Source organism: Syngnathus acus, chromosome 8 (assembly GCF_901709675.1).
Source record: "Syngnathus acus chromosome 8, fSynAcu1.2, whole genome shotgun sequence".
Taxonomy (NCBI): Eukaryota; Metazoa; Chordata; class Actinopteri; order Syngnathiformes; family Syngnathidae; genus Syngnathus; species Syngnathus acus.
The window spans coordinates 7,693,143-7,712,319 of record NC_051093.1 but is presented as its reverse complement, the minus strand read 5'-3'; the positions used below and the strand labels follow the sequence as shown (position 1 = coordinate 7,712,319).

Genomic DNA, 19,177 nt, shown 5'->3' with positions numbered 1-19,177 from the left:
GTTGAGCCAGAGACAGAAAAGAAAAATGGCGGCTCTAGGCGAACCCGAACGGGACGCCGGGCTAACATTTTGAGCTTTCACACCCGAGGATTGCATGCTCAGCGCCGACCCCGACAGCTCCGGTACTGTGGGGGGACCGCTTTTCGCTCGCTTCCTCGTCGGCTAAGATTACGCAATCACTGGGATTTTCAACTGATAGCCTTTGCCTATCATGAGAGGGAAAAGGGGCAGGCCGCCCAAACCGCTAGCAACCGAGGAGCAATCGCCAGCTCCGGCTGCGACGAGGGGCTTGAGGCCGAGGAGGAATATTAAACCTCGCTTCCGAGACAGTGGGGACGAGGACGTGGTCAGTCCTGTTCGGGAAACACCCAAGCCGACCAGAAAAAAGAAAGTGGGATCTGTCATCTCGACTCGAGGTCGGGGACGACGAGGCAGAGGTGGCCGCGGAGGAAGAGGGGGTCGCGGAGGCAGGAAGACGCCTGGCTACAAAACGGTGGTATACGACGACCACGAGAGCGACGAGGACGACGACGCTGTCAGTTTGAGATCGGAGGAAGAAGAGCCGGTTGAGGACCCTCAGTCCGAAGAGGACGAGGCCCTCAAAGAAGACTCGGACTGCCTTGATGATGTGCTGGACGAGCCGGAGGAGGAGGAGGTGGAGGAGGATGCCAGCTACTGTACGGAGAGTAGCTTTCGGAGTCAGAGCACGCACGCCAGCACTCCGGGTAATTCAACTCCAAATGTACCAATTTGGCGTTATCATGAGCGACGTGGCTCTTAATTCAAGCCGTTCCCCATCAAGGGCTGCACGAAGCACTAAGGTTATTGTTCAAAATGGAGAATGCACAATGTATGCAACACAGGCCGCACGCAGTGTGTGCTTGGTGGTTATCGCAGGCAGGTGGATTGGCAAGTTAGCTTACGGGAGCTACTCTTTGCATGTTTACGTTCTGGTCACATATTTTGTGTGTCCAATTCGAAATATACGAATCTGGACTTGCGTATTTTTGGACTCGTGTGAGTAGTAGATTTGAATGCTAATGTTAGCAAGGAAAATTAGCACATCAATACATACAAGTTAGATGTACTGGTTCCACTCTTGTACTTGAGTAAAAGTAAAGGTACACTGAAAAGTATTCAACTATAAAATAAAGTTAACTGTCAATAGATAATATTTGAACTATTATTCATTTAACTTTGTAGAAGGGCAGTGTGAAGATGAGGTCACCAACAGAAGCTCAGTAACGGCAAATGTTTATGAGGAGAGCATCATTTTCTAATGCCCATGTGTGTCCTACAGGGAGAAAAAAGGCCCTCACCCCCCGACCCCGCACCCCCATCCTAGAGGAGAAAAACATTCCCCCTCTCGAGCTACCCACATCTTCCGAGGATCTCCTGGTGCCTAGCGAAGAGCTGCTAAACGCAACCTCCATCTACGAGGTGCTCCGGAACTTCAGCGCTGTCCTGCGACTGTCCCCCTTCCGTTTCGAGGACTTTTGCGCAGCACTTATCGGCCAGGAACAATGCACTTTAATTGCAGAGACCCACATTGCTCTGCTGAAGGCCATCCTTCATGAAGAGGAAACATCCAACACGAGCTTTGGGCCCGCCGACCTTAAGGACAGCGTCAACTCCACACTGTACTTCATCGACGGCATGACGTGGCCCGAGGTGTTACGCGCTTATTGTGAGAGTGACGCAGAGTACCACTACGTCCTGCCCTATCAAGAACTGGATGATTATCCTTTTGGTCCTGTTGAAAGTAAAATCAAGGTGCTTCAATTCCTGGTCAACCAGTTTCTTACCACCAACATCGCACGTGAAGAACTGATGTCCGACGGCGTCATGCAATACGACGACCACTGTCGGGTGTGTCACCGCCTCGGTGACCTGCTCTGCTGCGAGACCTGCTCTGCCGTTTACCACTTGGAGTGCGTGAAGCCACCACTCACGGAGGTTCCGGAAGACGAGTGGCAGTGTGAGATCTGCGTGGCGCATAAAGTACCCGGTGTGACCGATTGTGTGACGGAAGCGCAGAAGAACAGGCCCTACATACGCCAGGAGCCTATCGGATACGATCGCCATCAGAGGAAATATTGGTTTCTCAGCAGAAGGATTATTGTGTAAGTCAAGACCACTTTGGAACAAAGGCAGTCACGATTGCTAGTTAAATACATGCAAGACGAGACACCATAAATGTAATATCTAGTAACTATGATATGTTCAATTACAATTTTTTATCAACAAAATAATTAAACACTCACCTGTAATGGTTTTATCATCTTGTCTAATGTTCTTGTTGTCAATTCCTTGCCAGTGAAGAGGACGGGGAACACGAGAAGAAAAAGATCTGGTACTACAGCAGCAGAGCCCAGCTTGAAGAGCTCCTTGAGTGTCTGGATAAGGAGTACTGGGAGATGGACCTTTGTGCCAGTCTGGAGGAGATGAAGGCCGAAGTTCAGACTCATATGGACATCACAGAGGACCTCACTAATAAAGCTCGTGGAAACAATAAAGCCTACCTCACAGCTGTCAACGGTAGGAATTGTTTTTATTTTTTTTATGAAGATTGACATGCCGATGCCAATTTGTCCGTGTCTATTTTGTGATAGAGATGGTCACAGAACGTTTAAAGCTCAGACGGGAAGGGCGGAAAACAAACAAGCCAGCAGAGGAAGTGAAGCCGCAAGCAGAAAAAAGTTCTGGACCGTCTGCGGAGGATTCTACCAAAGTCTCATCGCAGCCTGGTGACGGAGAACATCAAGACGCTGAGCCCAACGAAGCGGTTACTCCGCCAGGTAAACGAGAACCGAATAATTCTATGCGCATGACTTGGATCACCACTCATTCACATGCAGTCACCGTTAAAATATATCTAAAAACCTGTACATGTATTCTCACGCGCCACAGCCGCCGTCATCCCGATTGATACCCGGGAGAGCTGCGTGTCTGATTCTAAGTCCAACTCAGCCCCCCAAGATTCAACTGAAATTCCCGATTCAAATATAGAAGCCGAGGAGGGTCGGGAATCCCCTCCAGTGGCAAACCAGGATAGGACAGGTACTCCTGAGTCACACTGACCCACGCTCAGTAGCCACGTGTGGCTTTCCGCTGCATCTTGAGCCATTTTGAGCATTTGCTCCTCCCCTTTTTGTGCAAATGCAATTGCCTGCCCGCTAATATAGGGCAACTAAACCTTTCCTAATTATCCCTTTGCTAGCTCCACTGCTTATTGTCCCATTAGGCTTATTCTACACTGTCCAATATCCTTCACCTGTGAGCCCATTCAAGCAATACCCCACTGTGCAAATTAAACCAACATCTTTTCCAAGCCTTCTCCTCAGCCCATCTAACCCAATCTCATCAATCTTCTACCTTGCAAATAAATTGCCTGTACACGCCACTCGGTTCACCAGATTCGAACTCACTGTCACTAACTTTTTTTTTTTTTTTTTAAAGACGAGAACGCAAAAGCCAAGCAGAGCAACGAGTCCACGCCGGCACAAACTCTTGACGAGCATCCCGAAGCAGGTTGTGAGGTCACCGACTTGCCGGACTTGTCTGAGAGGTCCTCTCGCTCTTCTTTTACCAGCCAAGATGGGACAGGTAAGTGATTATGCAAAACAGTATTTACATTTTTGGCCAATCAGAGATGCTTTTGTGGTTTGTTATTGTACTGAAGTAATTTCATTTGCTCTCTGATTGACAGAGGAGTATAATGAACATCTGAAGCGCGGCAGAGCAACGGGATCAGGACTGGACTCTATGAACCAAATTTTCAGAAAGAGCAAAGAGGTGACGCAAATGATTCAATGAAACGGACGGAAATGATTTTTGTGATGTCATTTAGCCAACAAAACCTCTCCCGTGTTACAGTCGTCCCCCGTGCGCTCGGATGTGGAAACGTCACAGTCCAGCGCCTTCAAAAGCGACCTTGCAGTGAACTTGAACAACTTGTTCAAACTAGGTCAGGAAGGTAAATATAGAGTGTACCACAACCAGTCCAGCACCAACGTCCTGGCCCTCAACAAGCATCAGCACCGGGAGGACAACGACAAAAGGCGCCACCTTTCCCACAAGTTCAGCTTGACGCCCGCATCGGAGTTCAAATGGAACGGATCCATTTATGGATCTCGCAGCCTGACCATCACCACCTTGCGTTTTAACATCATCCAACTCGAGAGCAACGTCCCGTCACCATTTATGCACCTTAACTGGGCCTCACACAGGTTAGAACGGGTCAATAAGATAACAGTCCAATCTCCGTGCAAATCTTTTTTTCCAATATTCTTTTTTTTTTTTTCTAGAACCAACTGGAACAAAGCAGTGCAAATGTGCAGCAAAGCCAGGGAATTTGCTCTGGCCTTGGCCATACTGGAATGTGCCATCAAACCAGTTGTCATGCTGCCCGTGTGGAAAGATTCTCTCGGACACACAAGGTGACGTTCGGAACACTATCCCCGAACCGTGTAACTGTCAAATAATACGACATCGTTTGTGATTTTAGCCCTCGTGAGATTTTAAAGTGAAATTTCTCCTGTCCCAGGCTACATCGCATGACCGCCATGGAACGTGAAGAGAAGGAGAAGGTAAAGAAACGGGAGAAAAAACTGGAGGATGAGGAGACGCTGCAGCAGGCTACGTGGGTGAAGTACAGCATTAACATCAAACACCAGGTAAAAAAAAAAATCTATAGTCATTTATAGAATACAACTAATGTCAAAGCAGTATGTGTGAATGACATAGTGGAAGAAAAAAAAAATCTATTGTTTTTATTTGTAATGTCTGGTTGTTTTGTTCTGCCTAGGTATGGAAACAAAAGGGTGAGGAGTACAGAGTGACGGGCTACGGTGGCTGGAGCTGGGTCAGTAAGACTCGAGTGCCACGCTTTCTTCCCAAATTACCAGGAAACACAAACGTCAACTACAGAAAAGAACTGAAAGGTAAAGAATAAAGTAGCGTACCTAACTATTCAACAGATGCCAGCATATCTATTTTTTGTCTTCATAACAGCCAAGGAAAACCGTGCCGACACGAATAAAGAGAAAAAGGCAGAGGATGAAATGCAAACTTCTCAAAATTCAGACGAGGACAAGCAGCAGGTCTCCGTGAGTGCCGCAGTAAAAGAAGGGACACCCACAGAAGAGGAACAAGAAAAGGTAGAAGAGAAGAAAATGGAGGTTGAACCCAGTCCGGCAGCAGCAACAAATGAAGGTAATTGATAGATTTGTAGTCTTGTTATTAAAAATAGTGATACATCCAAATTAGAACAGTGTCTAATTTCAGCGACGCAGTGACTGAGCTTCATTTTTTACTTTTTTGCAAGTATGACTTTTCAGACGCCAATATTTATGAATGATTGCCTTATCACTCTTCAGGCATGACTTTATTTTATTCTCCTGTTGTTCTAGAAAATATTGAAAACAAGGACCCTTCCTCGCCTGCCGCGCAGCCCGTAAAAACCGAGCCCATCCAGAAAGTTGACCGACCTAAAGAGGAGACGCCTTTATATGACGTTGTCAATGTCAGCGAAGGATTTCATTTGCGAACCGCTTATAAGCAGAAGGTGAAGCCTTCCAAATTGGACGGACTCTTGGAGCGGCGTGTCAAACAGTTCACCATAGAGGAGAAGCAGAGACTGGAACGCTTGAGACCGGCAGCGCTGCTGTCAAAAATGGTTTCCGCAAGGTCGACTTCTGTCGTCAAGACTGAAGCCAAACAGCTGCCCGCTTTGACTCCGTGTGTTAAAAAAGATGACAAGCAAGTGAAAGACGGCTTCGCGAAAAAGCTCGACTATGATCAGGAACAGAATGAGCCGAAAATAAACCCGGATATCAAATTGGAATCCGCAGCGGTCAATCGTAGCGGAGGTGCCGAAGCGCACGGCAAAGTGAACGGAGGAAACGCGGGGCTCAACGGTAAAAATAATTTTAAATCGGAAGCGATAGAAAGCCAGGAGAAAGCTCGCAAACCGGAGGCGCCGCCCACGAGCGAGAACACAAAGAAACGGAATTACGAGGAAATGGAGCAAGGCAGTAGGCAGGCTGACCAAAGCAAAATCAATGCGGAGCAGGTCAATGGAGAAAGTGGACTCACTCTTCCATCAAATTCAAACCTAAGCAATCAAGACAACAAAGAGCCCGCCAAGCCGCTGATGAATGGAAGTCTCTCCCAAAACGACGCTCATCCACCTCCCTCGAAGCTCCCCAAATTAGAAAATCATGTGTCTGATACAGGAGAGCCCCCAAATGTAGCAAGTAATAAAAGTTCAGATGGGGCGGTGGCTGCTCATTCCCAAACTTCCTGCCTTAATCGTAGCCAGTCATCCACGCAAGAATCTCAAAACACCCAAACTTCAAATAATACAGTCTCTTCCACAAAGCCAGTATCAACCGTCTCCCAAAGTTCTAAGCCCGTCAGCGCAGATGTGACCACTACAAAGCTGGCCACCACCGCTAACAGCTCCATGATGATCAGCAAAGAGTATAGCACTTGCGAAAGAGTCAGTCTTCTCAAATTCACCAAATATAAGAAGGCACGCTCCGGCACAGCCCTGCCATCCTATCGCAAATTTGTCACCAAAAGCAGCAAAAAGAGCATCTTCGTCTTGCCCAATGATGACCTGAAGAGGCTGGCGAGGAGAGGAGGTTTCCGAGAGGTTCCCATCTTCAACTACAATGCCAAGCCGGCTCTGGATATATGGCCCTATCCCTCACCTCGACCTACGTTTGGAATTACATGGAGGTTGGCATCACACTAGATGTTTCATATCTTATTCTCCAATGCTATAAATAGATTTTTTTGTTTTGTGTTCTATTTTCTCCCTACTTAGGTACCGTCTTCAGACAATGAGATCTCTGGCAGGAGTTAGCCTGATGCTCAGGTTGCTCTGGGCCTGCCTAAGGTGGGATGACATGGCCGTGAAGCCGACAGTTGGTGTAGGACTAACGCGGAAAGGTGGGGCTGCTCCTTTATTTGAGAATGGGATTGGTGAATGCAGTGTTCAAATGTATTTGATACATTTTCCAGAAACGACAGACACAGATATCACCACAACAGAGATCATAAAACGCAGAGATGTAGGACCTTATGGCATCTACTCAGAATACTGTATTCGGAAGATTATCAGTCCGCTTGGAAACAAGGACACGCAAAAAGGTAAGGTTTCAGATGCGGGTCGGTAGCTAAAAATCACATTTGCTAAATTTGAGTAGTGTGTGTGTGTCACTACGTAATTAATGTTCGCGATTGTCCGGTTCACTATTTCTCTTTTGCATGTGTAGAAACTCCCACTCCGCAAAGGAAAGGCCTACGATCAAGTGCCTTGAGGCCCAAGAAACAGGAGTCAACAAAGCCAACTGGACCTATTGCCGTGGAGACGTGGATTCCTGAAGAAGATCTGGAGCTGTGGGAGATCAGAGCCTTTGCAGAAAAGTGAGCATCCGAGATGAACTTTGTGTGTTATTTTGGGAGCTAGCACTAGCATGTCTCAGCTAATAAGGCGTTGAAGTACCTCAATGGAAAAACATTTTATAACCCAATTGCCCTTTTCCCTGCGCTTACAGATTGGAGAAGGAGAAATTACAGGGAGATTCCCCGAAGATGGTCAGTACCCTGAAAAGTGCGGAGGATATCAAGGCTCATTTGGAGAATCAGCTTAAACAGACTAGACTAGCTGCCCAGCAGGTGAGAAGACAGTCAGGAGTCATCTTTGAAATAGTTTCAGAAGACCTTGATTAGATCGGTAGTACAATAAAGTTTCACCTAATGTCTCATTTTAGAAACGCTTTGAGCAAACTGTTACGACGACGACGACCACCACTACCACCGCCGCCACGTCGTCATCCAGCACTTCAAGTTCTCTTAGTACACTTGTGTCCACCGGCCAGAGGACAAATCAGGTCACATCAGGAACCAAGATGGTCTTGGCCTCCAAATTGGGCTCTTCAGTCTCCTTGCAGCAGGATAAGAACTTCCACCAGTCTTTTGCTACCTGGGTCAGGCAGGGTCAGACCAGTAGTAATGCAGGTAAACTGTCTTTTGATATTTGATGGGTTTGTTTGTGTTTTAAAACTATCTATTTGTTCACTGCTTATGGACAGATGAGCAGAAATGCACCAGCATATTCCCATCTGGACCACCTGCAAACCTGAGAACATACAGTACGCTCCATCCTACAACTGGCAACCTCAACCTCAGAGCTACCAACTCCATTTCATCTGTGCAACAGGTATCGTCAACCTCGTTCAAGCTTACCTCAAGCAAGGCAAATGGGATCCAATCCTGACTATTGTTTTTGCTCCAGATGGTGAAAGCAGGAAGCCAAACACAACCCAAGTTAGCTTCCCAAGGCCAAGTTGGATCTGCAGCTATGTCCGGTCCTGTGCAGACAACTGAAGGTCAGAGAGCTGCAGGTCCTGCACCGTCATCTTGCGCTAGCAGTGCAGCGCCTGGGCAACGTCCCGTGACTCCTTCCTCCCAGCCGAGTAGACCACAACAGGGTCAAGTCAAACTCACTATGGCACAGCTCATGCAGTTAACACAGAGTGCTGAGGTGAGGTCTCAAAGATTTTGATGTACACATACATTTTGGGTGTAAAAATTGAAATTTTTTTTTTCCTCCATCCACCACCTTAGGAAGGAAATCCTGGTCTGACGGTGGTGATCCAGGGTCAAGGCCAGACCGAGGGCCAGCTGCAAATTGTCCCACAGGGTGTAACGGTCATCCCTTCCCCTGGTCAGCAGCTGATGCAGGCTGCTATGCCTAATGGCCGAGTCCATCGCTTCCTCTTCACTCCCATGCCGGCGCCGTCTTCATCGGTTTCAACTTCAGCAAGCACGTCAGCTGTCCCCGCAAAGCCCGCTGCATCGCAGAGTCCGCAAATAGCAACTCCCGCTCTACTTAGGTCCAACGTCCAGACCGTTTCCTCGGCCCAGACCCAAATGGCAGCTCCTATTCCAACTCCAACGCAACCCATTTCATCTCTTTTCTCGCAAGCTAGGCCAGATTTGGTAACCACCACGTCCTCTCCCCAAGTGACACCCTCTGTTCCTACGACTGCGCACGTTTCTCCACAGACTCCAGTACAGCCCCAAATTCCGGCGCCATCATCGCAATTATCCCCCGTCGCAGCCCAGGCTTTGTCACAAACACTAGTTTCATCATCCTTAGCAGGCTCCGCCCCAGTCCAACCTGAAGTGGCGACATCTGCGCCTGCGTCACAACAAATTGTGATTCATGCACCCATGCTAGACCAGAATCAAACGTCAATGGCTGTCGCAGGGCAAGTTACACCCCAATCCCAAATCCCGACACAAACTTCCGCCACCTTCACGTCAGCTCCAGTCCAGATGCATGTTAGTACCCCAGCCCCTGTTTTTGTCCCCATCTCAGGCAATTCTACTGTCCAATATGTCAACTCTGCCCAAATGCAATGCATTTCTGCAACTCTACCCTCACCCGTCCAACACCAAGTTCAGACATCTGCCCTCACTCCCGCCTCTGGGCCAGTCATCGCTGTGGTATCCAATCAAATCGGCGTCCTGTCCCCGCCTAAAGCAGTAACCCAAATTCAAAGCGTAGCTCCTCGTCCTCTTCCCGCTGCTGCTGCGGGGAACGCTGTGGTCACGCCAGTCACAGCCACGTATACAACACCTTCAATTCCAGGTAATAAATCCGCAATCATGATTAAAGTTCTTGACTTTTGAATACTTACAACATTCATTTCATCTTTTTTTTCTTGTCCTGTTACAGCGCTAATAGAGCAGAGGGCTGCTCAGCCCCAGGTTTGGAAAGCGTCTTCATGTGAAGCCCAGGTTCCAGTCCGTTCTGTTCAACAGGCAACCATTCCCAGTCCCTCTACCCTAACTTCAGTTCCCGTTTGTACCGTGGCATCAGGTGCCACAACCGTTTCCCCGCTGCCTCAGGCGTCTCTTTCCTTGCAATCTCAAGTCCAACACCCAGCGGTGGTATCCGTGCAGCAGGTGTCTCACATTCCTCTTTCTGCTGTGCAGCTTCAAATGAAGGCGTTACCTGTCTCCTCTGTGGTGAGTACGGTTAGACAACCCCAAGCGTTCAATCAACTGCAGCCCCGACCCCCAAACCAGATCTGTGCACAGATTCAGGTCCAACCTTGTGGCCAAGTCCAAAAAATGCAACACATTCAGTCGCCACCTCATCTGCAGGCGCAAGCGCAAATCCACCCCCAGATCCGAGTTCAGTTTCAGCCGCAAACTCAGCCGGTATCGCAACCCCTTGTGCAACAGCTTCCTCAAATTCAGCCCCAGGTGCAGTTTCAATCCCCAAAGCCGACCTTGCCCCAAGTTCAACAAAGAGTCCAACCCCAGTACCAGTCGCAGGTACAAGGTGCACTTCAGGCTCAGCAACAGCCCCAGGCTCCAATCCAAGCCCAGTTGCACCCCCAGGTTCAGCTCCAGCAACAGAACCAGATGCACCCTGTGCCTCACGCTTCGCAGCAACCTAAAGTTCAGAGTCACTCGCCAATTCCAACCCAAAGTCAATTCAAAGCACAGTCGCCAAGCCAGGCTCCAACTCAAGCGCAGGTGCAAGTCCAGTTCCAATCTCCCACCCAAACCCACGTTCAAGCTCAGCCTCAGCTTCACGTCCAGCCCTCGATTCGACATCAGCTCATCACCGTTCCGGGTCTTCAACAACCAGTCCAACTATTGTCAGCTCTTCCACCTCACGTCGCGGCCCAGATCCAAGTTCAGATCCAAGCGCAGGCGCAGCAGCAGCAAGGCGGTGCTCTTCCCCAGCAGATCAAACTGCAGTTGCCTATCCAGATCCAGCAAACGGCGGCTCAGATTCCCACCCACCAAATCCAGAACATGGTGACGATACAGGCACCGACGAGCCTGCAGGACCAACTTCAGAGGATGCAGCAGCAGCACAGAGACCAGCAGCAGCAGCAGCAGCCGCAGCAACATCCTCAACCGCCAAAGAAGAAGAAACACCAAGAGAATAAAAGGGAACACAAGGATCATAATCAGTTGGCTGTGAGCGCGGGCGATGGTGTTCATAAACAGGTGAGAAGATCAAACAATCTGCTGCCGCACATTTCTGCACTGATATTTATTCGTGGCGTCAGGTGGGAGCAAAGCAGAGTGTTTCGGCGGAACAGCTCAAACTGAGGAAAACTCAAGCTGCTGCTGAGCGAGAGGAGAACCAGAGGTTTGGGATTTAAATGTTCAAATTTGTTTCTGGTGGCCCTAATGACTTCATTTTGGTTAAAAAAAAAAATAAAAATAAAGGATGAAATGATAGCGATTTTACCGCTGGACCAAATGTACCCGGAAAATAATTTGCTCTCGTCTACTTCGTCCAGAATGATTGTGTGCAACCAGGTGATGAAGTACATTCTGGATAAGATTGAGAAGGACGAGAAGCAGGCAGCTAAGAAGAGAAAGAAGGACGAGGTGGTCGAGCAGAAACGCTCCAAGCAGAATGCCACCAAGCTGACGGCGTTGTTGTACAAGCACAAAGAACAACTGAAGGCGGAGATTCTAAAAAAGAGAGCTCTGCTGGACAAGGACCTTCAGCTGCAAGTGCAGGTGAGCAGGAGAATTAAAAACACTTTGATATCATGTCATACTTAAGTTTTTTGTTTGTTCTCATCACACACAGGAGGAGCTGAGGCGGGACATTGCCCGGCTACAGAAAGAAAAGGAGAAAGCCCGAGCTGCCATTGCCCAGGCCGCGGCCGTCAAGTCATCCTCCCACTCCTCCCACGCCTCGCACTCGTCCCACTCCTCACATTCTTCTCACCACTCTCACTCGGCACATTCCTCTCACAGCAACCGCGCGTCGGGAACCCCGTCCTCATCGCACAAGCGCAAACGCGAAGACGAGCGAGACAAAGACCGAAACAGGGCGAAGGAGCGCCATCACGACAAGAAACGGGAGCGCGAACGGGACAAAGACCGCGATCGCTACAAAGACAGGGAAAAAGAACGAGAGCGCGATCGAGAGAAGGAGCGGATGAGAGAACAAGAGCGTACTCGGCCGCTGGACGCGGAGAAAGGCAGAGAAAGGGACCGAGACAAGGACAGAGATCCCTTCTCATTAAAACACAAGAAGAAGAAGAAGCTCTCGTCTACCTCAAAGGATCACAAGAAGGACAATAAGCTGTACTGTATCTGTAAAACGCCTTACGACGAGTCCAAGTAAGATCTCGGCTACAATGAAGACTCAGGTGAACGCTTTTGTTACAATTGTGTCTTTTGCGCTCAGGTTCTACATCGGTTGTGACCTGTGCTCCAACTGGTTCCACGGAGCGTGCGTGGGCATCACCGAGAAGGAAGCCAAGAAGTTAGAGGACTTTGTGTGCAGCGATTGTAAACGGGGCCACGAAGGAGGAAGCAAGGAGGAGCTCTACTGCATCTGTCGGACGCCGTACGACGAATCGCAGTACGCCCACTAGTTTTTACGCTTAGCCACCGTTGACAACGCAAAGCCGGATTTGCCCAATGAGCCACTTTTTCAGGTTTTACATCGGCTGCGACCGCTGCCAGAACTGGTACCACGGGCGCTGCGTGGGCATCCTGCAGAGCGAGGCCAATCACATCGACGTGTACGTTTGCCCGCAGTGTCAGTCGACGGAAGACGCCATGACCGTCCTCACGCCGCTTACCGACAAAGACTATGAGGGCTTGAAAAGAATTTTACGTTCCTTACAGGTATGCAGCCTACACGTTTTAAAATGTTTAATACTGCCAAATAAGTGACATTTCATCGCCGAATGAAATCGATACATGTCGGGCAATGATGCCAAGTTCTTTTGTTTAATAGTTTGAAAAGTTGAATAGAATAGAATAGATCTTCATTGTCATTGTCACATGTACAACGAAATTTAAAGTACGAAATCGTGTACATTTCAAACGGCATGATCCTCATCTACACTTAATCACTGAAGACTTCAGGAAAGTTTTTTTTTTCTTTTTCAATCTTATCCTACATTTGTTTTTGTGCTCACGCCAAATTCATGACAAATGGCGCCATCTTGTGGCATTTGTTGGTAATTATGAACATTTTGAATAGTTCAGAAAGCCTTTATCCTTTGATAGGAGAAAAATGAATATTTCCATTGATGGTCTCCTCATGGCGATCACTGGAATGTAGTGAAACACATTTTTGTCGGACAGTTTAAAAACAACTTTGTTACATATTCCCATTTTCAGTCTCACAAGATGGCGTGGCCTTTCCTTGAGCCAGTGGATCCGCATGACGCGCCTGATTATTACCGCGTCATCAAAGAACCAATGGGTAAGAACAAGTTTCATGTGTTTGCTAACCATCCCCGAACAATGCTAATGCAAACGTTTTCCCTGGCAGACTTTTCCACAATGGAAAGCCGCCTCCAAAAGCGCCATTACAACAAGGTCACAGAGTTTGTGGCCGACGTGACCAAAATATTTGACAACTGCCGCTACTACAACCCCAATGACACGCCCTTCTTTCAGTGTGCCGAGGTGCTGGAAGGCTTCTTTGTGCAGAAGCTCAAATGTTTCAAAGCCGGCAGGTAAGCTTTGCTGATTTGTTTGCTGCACCGTTCTTGTTTGCTGGTTGGTGTCACTACTCGGTTGCTTCCATTGCATCACTTTCACTCATTTGTGCCCGCATGAATTCAAAGTAAGACATGCTCTCCTCGCTGCGTTTGGCTAACTTGAGCTAACAGTCCAAAGTTGATGTGTGCATGATTTGCTTGTTTACAACATCCGCCATGTTTGGCTTTGTTCACGTTTGCTGTGCATGCTTTTGATTTATGCCATCCCATTTTCTTCTGTCTTGCAGATTGTCAGATTCTTAAATGGGCCAGTCTCCCTGGGAGTTTGGATTGGATGCTTGTCTCTAATAATAGTGGCAAGAGTGTTCAGTAATCACCATAAAGCAGCAGCCGCCGTGTTGACTTGACTCCATCAGTTTAATGATGACTATGCTTTTTGTCCAATTTGCATTAAGTTATTAGTCCTAATCAAAGAGCAGTCACATTAATTTGCATTTTTGGCGCAGGGTTTTAAATGCATTTTTACCCATTTTGTGTTTATTCCTGATATACTGTACATCTTGGATTGGTTTTGAGTCAAGTTAAAGTACACAAGGCTGCATATTTTATTACAGAGATATTTATGAGAAGCATCGCTTGGCCCCACCTCTTTGGTTTGATCAGTGTTTGAGGATAATGCAGACTTTTATCATGTACAGTGGTTGTAATATATCTTGATGTTTTTTTTTTTTGTTTTTAAACAAATAATGTTTATGAGAGAGAATGTGGGCAGCATTTATTGTCATTCTGTTCCCCAGCTTCACAAAAATAGTGTAGTCAGCATAAAATTACCAAGGAAAAAGGCATTCCCAGTACATTAAATCCGACATGGCTGTCGGATCATCTTCCAGGGAGGCCTTTTTGCATCCACTGTGGGTGTGTGTTTGTGTGTATGTGTGTGTGATCATTGTCCACATTTTGACAACATCTGAGATCATGTGAAGGCCTTTCAACTTCGCCCTCTCTCCACGTGTCGTAGGTCTCACAACAACAAGCTACAGTCTTCATCTTCGTAGAGCGCTGAAAAACAAAATGCACTTGGCCAAGACGTTTGGCTTTTCTCGACTGTCCCTCTGTGACACACGTCCTGTGTTGGGGATGTGCTTATTTAAAAGTGCGCAACCAACCACTGCTGCTTTCACACAGTTGGTCAGGCGCACCTCCAAGGGGACCTTTTTGTTTTGTACCTGTCTTCAGAAGCGGAACTGAATGCAGGAGCCGGCATTTCACAGGAAACTTTACCTCGGAGAACAGACTCTCACGGAGCTCTCATGTTTCCATGTACTTTATTTTTGGTCACGTTTGTTTAGCTCTTTTTCTTTGTACTTGTTAAAGTCTCTCTGGCCATCCAAATGGTCAATTTGTTCAATGAGATGTAGGAAACTGAATATAAATGGCTGAGTTTTAATGAGCAAACTAAAATATTTTGTCTCCATCTTTTTTGTACCATTTTCATTGTTCACTAAAGTGGCATGAGAAAGTTCGGGACTCAATGTCTAGACAGCAGGAGATGCTTGCGATGTTCCTTACCTTGCTCTGCAAAAGTGACAGACTTGAGAATGATGAATCTGTGTATTTGAAGGTTCCTATTATGTTTGTAAAAAAAAAAAAACAATTGTCAGATTTGGACTTAATTTTTTGTATTACAGCTGAGGAAATATGGATGTATATGGAAGTTATTAAAATGCAGAAATATTGTATTGTTGTTGTTTGGTTCACTAAAATATAATTGCTAGCTGCTGGCAACCAGTTCAGATATAAAAAATGAATGCCACATGTAGCTAAATATGTTATTGTGCAAAAATACAGATTTCATCCAGGAAATTTTAACACCATTTTATTTTTTACCAAAATAGGTGTAATGTGATATACGTATGGTGTTGGCAATAGTCACAAATTAGGCTAATTTGGTTAGTTTTCTTTTTTTTTTTTTAGTGACATTGTTGCACGGTCTCAACTTCCTGGCGGCCACGTTCATAATTCTCGCGATAATTCGGTGGTGACGCAACTTCCGTTGTGCTAGGTGTTTCTATTCAAACAGTCCAATGACGGGAGGCAGTTGGATGCTTGTACTCAAACTGTCCAATCAGAACAATTTGTTTCAGGAATTTAAAGGTCTGTGCGTCATTTTCCGCACAGTTTGAACCATCCCGCAAGAAGTAGGTAAGCTAGTGCTCCGTTCTCGTGACAGTTTTTTCAATTTCCGTGTTATTTTACCGTCATTTTTCCTCCATGACTTATATGTCGCTTTGCCATATTTTAACTGCTGTTATTGTTATTGTTTAGTCGGTTAAATACTATGCTTAATACGTATTATGTCGTCATGCTAAAGTGTCACGAGGCGTCGCCGAGTGAGAGTTAACATTTTATTTTTTTTACGGCAGGCTCTCTCAAAACCCAACTTTTTCCTCACTGCCGCCCAGCTTTGTGTAAAATTGTGGAAAATGTCTGAGAACTTCGACCGTCTGAGTAAGTTCAAGAATAAAGGCAAGGATGTCAATGTAAGTAAGCCCTTCAAAGGTGAAGTCGATTGTTCGTTTACACAATGGCGAGACATTTTTGGTTTTCTTGTACAAATCGCACACAGGAGCTTCGACGCAGAAGAGTGGAAGTGAACGTCGAGCTCCGCAAAGCTAAGAAAGATGATCAGATGTTCAAAAGAAGGAACGTGGCTGCATTTCCCGAGGAGCCCACATCGCCTCTTCAAGTGAAAAATCAAAACGGCCAGGTAAGCAAACCAACGCCGTTATTGCTACGTTTTAATAACTGCTAATCGTCACGTACGATTGAAAAGTCGAAAACACAGCTGGGTTTTTATTACTGCGTTCTATTTTATTGTTCTAAAACTCCACATGGGTTAGCAACACATTTTTTTTGGTAGTATGTCATGTAGATTTGTCTGTTGCAGGGATTCCAAACTGTATACCTGAAGATCATGTTATCCAATTTCAATTAACTGGTTAAAGTATTAGATTCTGTGTCAAGTGACATGCAATTAAGTTCTTGCCAATCATACGAAACACAATTGTATTTGTAAAGCCCTTAAACATGAAATTGTGTTTGTATATTATGGCAGTAATTGACTGTCCTGCATGTTTGTCCTGTATTGTCAATGAAGACTTCCAGCCAGTGGTCAGTTGCAGAGATTCTCACTGGAGTAAATAATGCTAACATCGAGTCGCAGCTGCAGGCAACACAAGCAGCAAGGTACATTATTATTTTTATTTTTTTTGCCTTGTGTGCAGCCAGGTCAGCACTGCAAAAGAGAATGTGTTCTCAATTACTCGTGTGTATATATATTTTTTTGTATTCTGATTGCAGGAAACTGCTGTCCCGAGAGAGGCATCCCCCCATTGACCAGATCATCAGTGCTGGTCTGATCCCCAAATTTGTGGCCTTCTTGGGACTGTCTGACTGCCCTCCCATCCAATTTGAAGCATCTTGGGCATTAACCAACATCGCCTCTGGGACGTCTGACCAAACGGCCGCTGTGGTCCAGGGCGGGGCCATTCCTGCTTTCATTCGGTTGGTCACATCCCCCCACCAGCACATCAGCGAGCAAGCCGTCTGGGCTCTTGGAAACATTGCTGGTAATTAACATTCATTTTTCAAAAAAGATGCCATCAATTGAATTAGTGTTGCAGCATGAGTATTTTCATATTCTGTTTAGGCGATGGCTCGGCTCTGAGGGACAAGGTGATCAAGCATGGAGCTGTGGCCGCCCTGCTCAATCTGCTTGCAGTGCCTGACCTCTCTGCACTCAGTGTGAGTACCTTGGTTGACAATAGATCAACACCAGACATTTTGAGGCTATAATCTAGTTTGTGCACTTGCATAAATCACTGATTTATTTTCCAGCTATTCCTTTTGCGGCCACTAGAGGGCAGCCAAACTTTAAAATGAATTCTAACTGATTTTTATTTGATTATTTCTCTCAGCCTGGTTACCTGAGAAATGTGACCTGGACAGTCTCCAACATCTGTCGCAACAAGGACCCTTCACCTCCTTTAACTGCCATCGAGCAGCTCTTACCTGCTCTCGTACGTCTCCTCCACCACGACGACAAAGAGGTGTTGGCAGACGCCTGTTGGGGGATTTCGTACCTGACTGACGGTTCGAACGATCGCATCGAAGTGGTGGTGCAGTCAGGCCTGGTGCATCGCTTGGTTGAACTGCTCGGCAGCGGAGAACTGTCTGTGGTGGTAAGTTCTAATGCTGTGCCTAATTCACAACAGCATCATAAATCAACTAATTTCCCGGTTCTATTAAAATACAACTGCACATTTTAGGTTTATCCTGAAATATCAAAAAGCCCTTTGTCAGTATTTCTTTGAAAGCATGTTAAAGTGTCTCGTTTGTGAACCCTCAGACCCCCTCTCTGCGTGCCATCGGTAACATCGTGACTGGCACAGACGAGCAGACTCAGATTGTGCTCGACTCCGGGGCGCTGGGCATGTTCGCCCCATTACTGTGCCACAACAAGGCCAACATTCAGAAGGAGGCCGCCTGGACTTTGTCCAACATCACGGCGGGAAAGGACACCCAGATCCAGGAAGTCATCAACGCTGGCCTTGTTCCACATTTGGTCAATGTGCTTGTGAGGGTATGCCATCGCTTGTCTTATCATCTGTCCTTTTCCAACGTCTACCCCAGGATGTGCTTTTCACTCACTTGCTGGCTTTCCTGGCCTTTTTTTTTTTTCTTTCTACAGGGTGACTACAAAACCCAGAAGGAGGCAGTGTGGGCTGTGACAAACTTCACCAGCGGGGGCACTGTGGAGCAAGTTGTGTTCCTGGTGCAGTGCAATGTGCTGGAGCCGCTTATGAATATTCTGTCCTCAAAGGACAGCAAAACTGTACTTGTCATCTTGGATGCCATCACCAACATATTTTTGGTTGGTGCAATACATTTTCAAATGACCATTGTTGTAATTGCAAAGGAATTGCTTAGGTAACTTTTGACTCATCTTCCCGCCTTTTTTTTTTTTTTTTTCCCCTAGGCTGGTGACAAAATTGGAGAGTCACAGAAGTTGGCCCTCATGATTGAAGAATGTGGTGGGCTGGACCGGATTGAAGCTCTACAGTGTCATGAGAACGAGATGGTCTACACGGCGGCTCTCAAGCTGATTGAGAAATACTTCTCTGACGAGGTAATGGCCTTTTTAAAAATAATTCACCCCCCCACCTTCCTTCACTGTTCTCACTTTTTGCCTCTATTTGAATTACTAGGAAGAGGAGTTGCAGTGTGTTGCCCCAGAAGCAACGGCCGACGGTTATGAATTCCAAGTCGGTGATAACCAGAGCACTTTCAACTTCTAACACTTAGCTACTCCATGCTCACCGCTACAGTTTGTCCTTGTTCATGTCAATGTACTGTTGTATGTTTGTACATACTTTTAAACACTTGATGAACCACTCGTGTAAATAAAGATGAGACTTTGTATGGGCTTTTTTTTTGAAAACTTGTTTCCAGTGCACACAAAATCTGTGCATGACATTATGACACCCTTTATTCATGCAAATTTGTGACTGATAATAAATAAAAACGCAAACATAATTGCGACTCCCAATTGTAATGCATGATAAACATAAAAGGGGGCGTGAAGGTTACGTGTG

The 19,177-nt window shown here is 46.6% G+C and overlaps 2 protein-coding genes across 5 annotated transcripts; both read left to right on the top strand.

Moving 5' to 3' along the window:
- On the top strand, positions 1–15,260 carry bptf (bromodomain PHD finger transcription factor). Of its 4 annotated transcripts, XM_037256248.1 has the most exons (30): positions 1–725; positions 1,301–2,123; positions 2,318–2,538; positions 2,613–2,798; positions 2,911–3,060; positions 3,460–3,606; positions 3,710–3,795; positions 3,877–4,229; positions 4,308–4,439; positions 4,547–4,676; positions 4,808–4,943; positions 5,014–5,214; positions 5,412–6,744; positions 6,833–6,957; positions 7,030–7,158; positions 7,284–7,434; positions 7,566–7,686; positions 7,782–8,028; positions 8,103–8,230; positions 8,306–8,554; positions 8,638–9,667; positions 9,755–11,046; positions 11,109–11,191; positions 11,346–11,571; positions 11,645–12,183; positions 12,251–12,427; positions 12,504–12,696; positions 13,198–13,282; positions 13,352–13,538; positions 14,542–15,260. In XM_037256248.1, exons 1-30 carry the CDS (start codon positions 212–214, stop codon positions 14,576–14,578), a joined length of 9,411 nt encoding a protein of 3,136 aa, XP_037112143.1. In that variant the 5' UTR covers positions 1–211; the 3' UTR covers positions 14,579–15,260. The 4 variants fall into 4 exon arrangements, with proteins under 4 accessions (XP_037112143.1, XP_037112141.1, XP_037112142.1 ...); XM_037256246.1 differs by having other exon boundaries at positions 6,833–7,158; XM_037256247.1 differs by having other exon boundaries at positions 6,833–7,158; positions 13,811–15,260.
- Positions 15,261–15,597: 337 nt separating this feature from the next.
- kpna2 (karyopherin alpha 2 (RAG cohort 1, importin alpha 1)) lies at positions 15,598–19,006 on the top strand. Its single transcript, XM_037256254.1, has 11 exons — positions 15,598–15,725; positions 15,947–16,063; positions 16,150–16,290; positions 16,681–16,769; positions 16,884–17,152; positions 17,233–17,327; positions 17,501–17,764; positions 17,932–18,165; positions 18,274–18,456; positions 18,562–18,711; positions 18,791–19,006. Exons 2-11 carry the CDS (start codon positions 16,007–16,009, stop codon positions 18,878–18,880), a joined length of 1,572 nt encoding a protein of 523 aa, XP_037112149.1. The 5' UTR covers positions 15,598–15,725; positions 15,947–16,006; the 3' UTR covers positions 18,881–19,006.
- The last annotated feature ends 171 nt before the right edge of the window (positions 19,007–19,177 follow it).

Coding starts and splice junctions, on each gene's coding strand:
- bptf (XM_037256246.1), top strand. CDS start 212: ATGAGAGGGAAAAGGGGCAGGCCGCCCAAACCGCTAGCAACCGAGGAG. Junction 4,230..4,307: donor CTTAACTGGGCCTCACACAG/GTTAGAACGGGT, acceptor TTTTTTTTCTAG/AACCAACTGGAACAAAGCAG. Junction 7,435..7,565: donor ATCAGAGCCTTTGCAGAAAA/GTGAGCATCCGA, acceptor CTGCGCTTACAG/ATTGGAGAAGGAGAAATTAC.
- kpna2 (XM_037256254.1), top strand. CDS start 16,007: ATGTCTGAGAACTTCGACCGTCTGAGTAAGTTCAAGAATAAAGGCAAG. Junction 16,770..16,883: donor CAGGCAACACAAGCAGCAAG/GTACATTATTAT, acceptor TTCTGATTGCAG/GAAACTGCTGTCCCGAGAGA. Junction 17,765..17,931: donor GCGGAGAACTGTCTGTGGTG/GTAAGTTCTAAT, acceptor GTGAACCCTCAG/ACCCCCTCTCTGCGTGCCAT.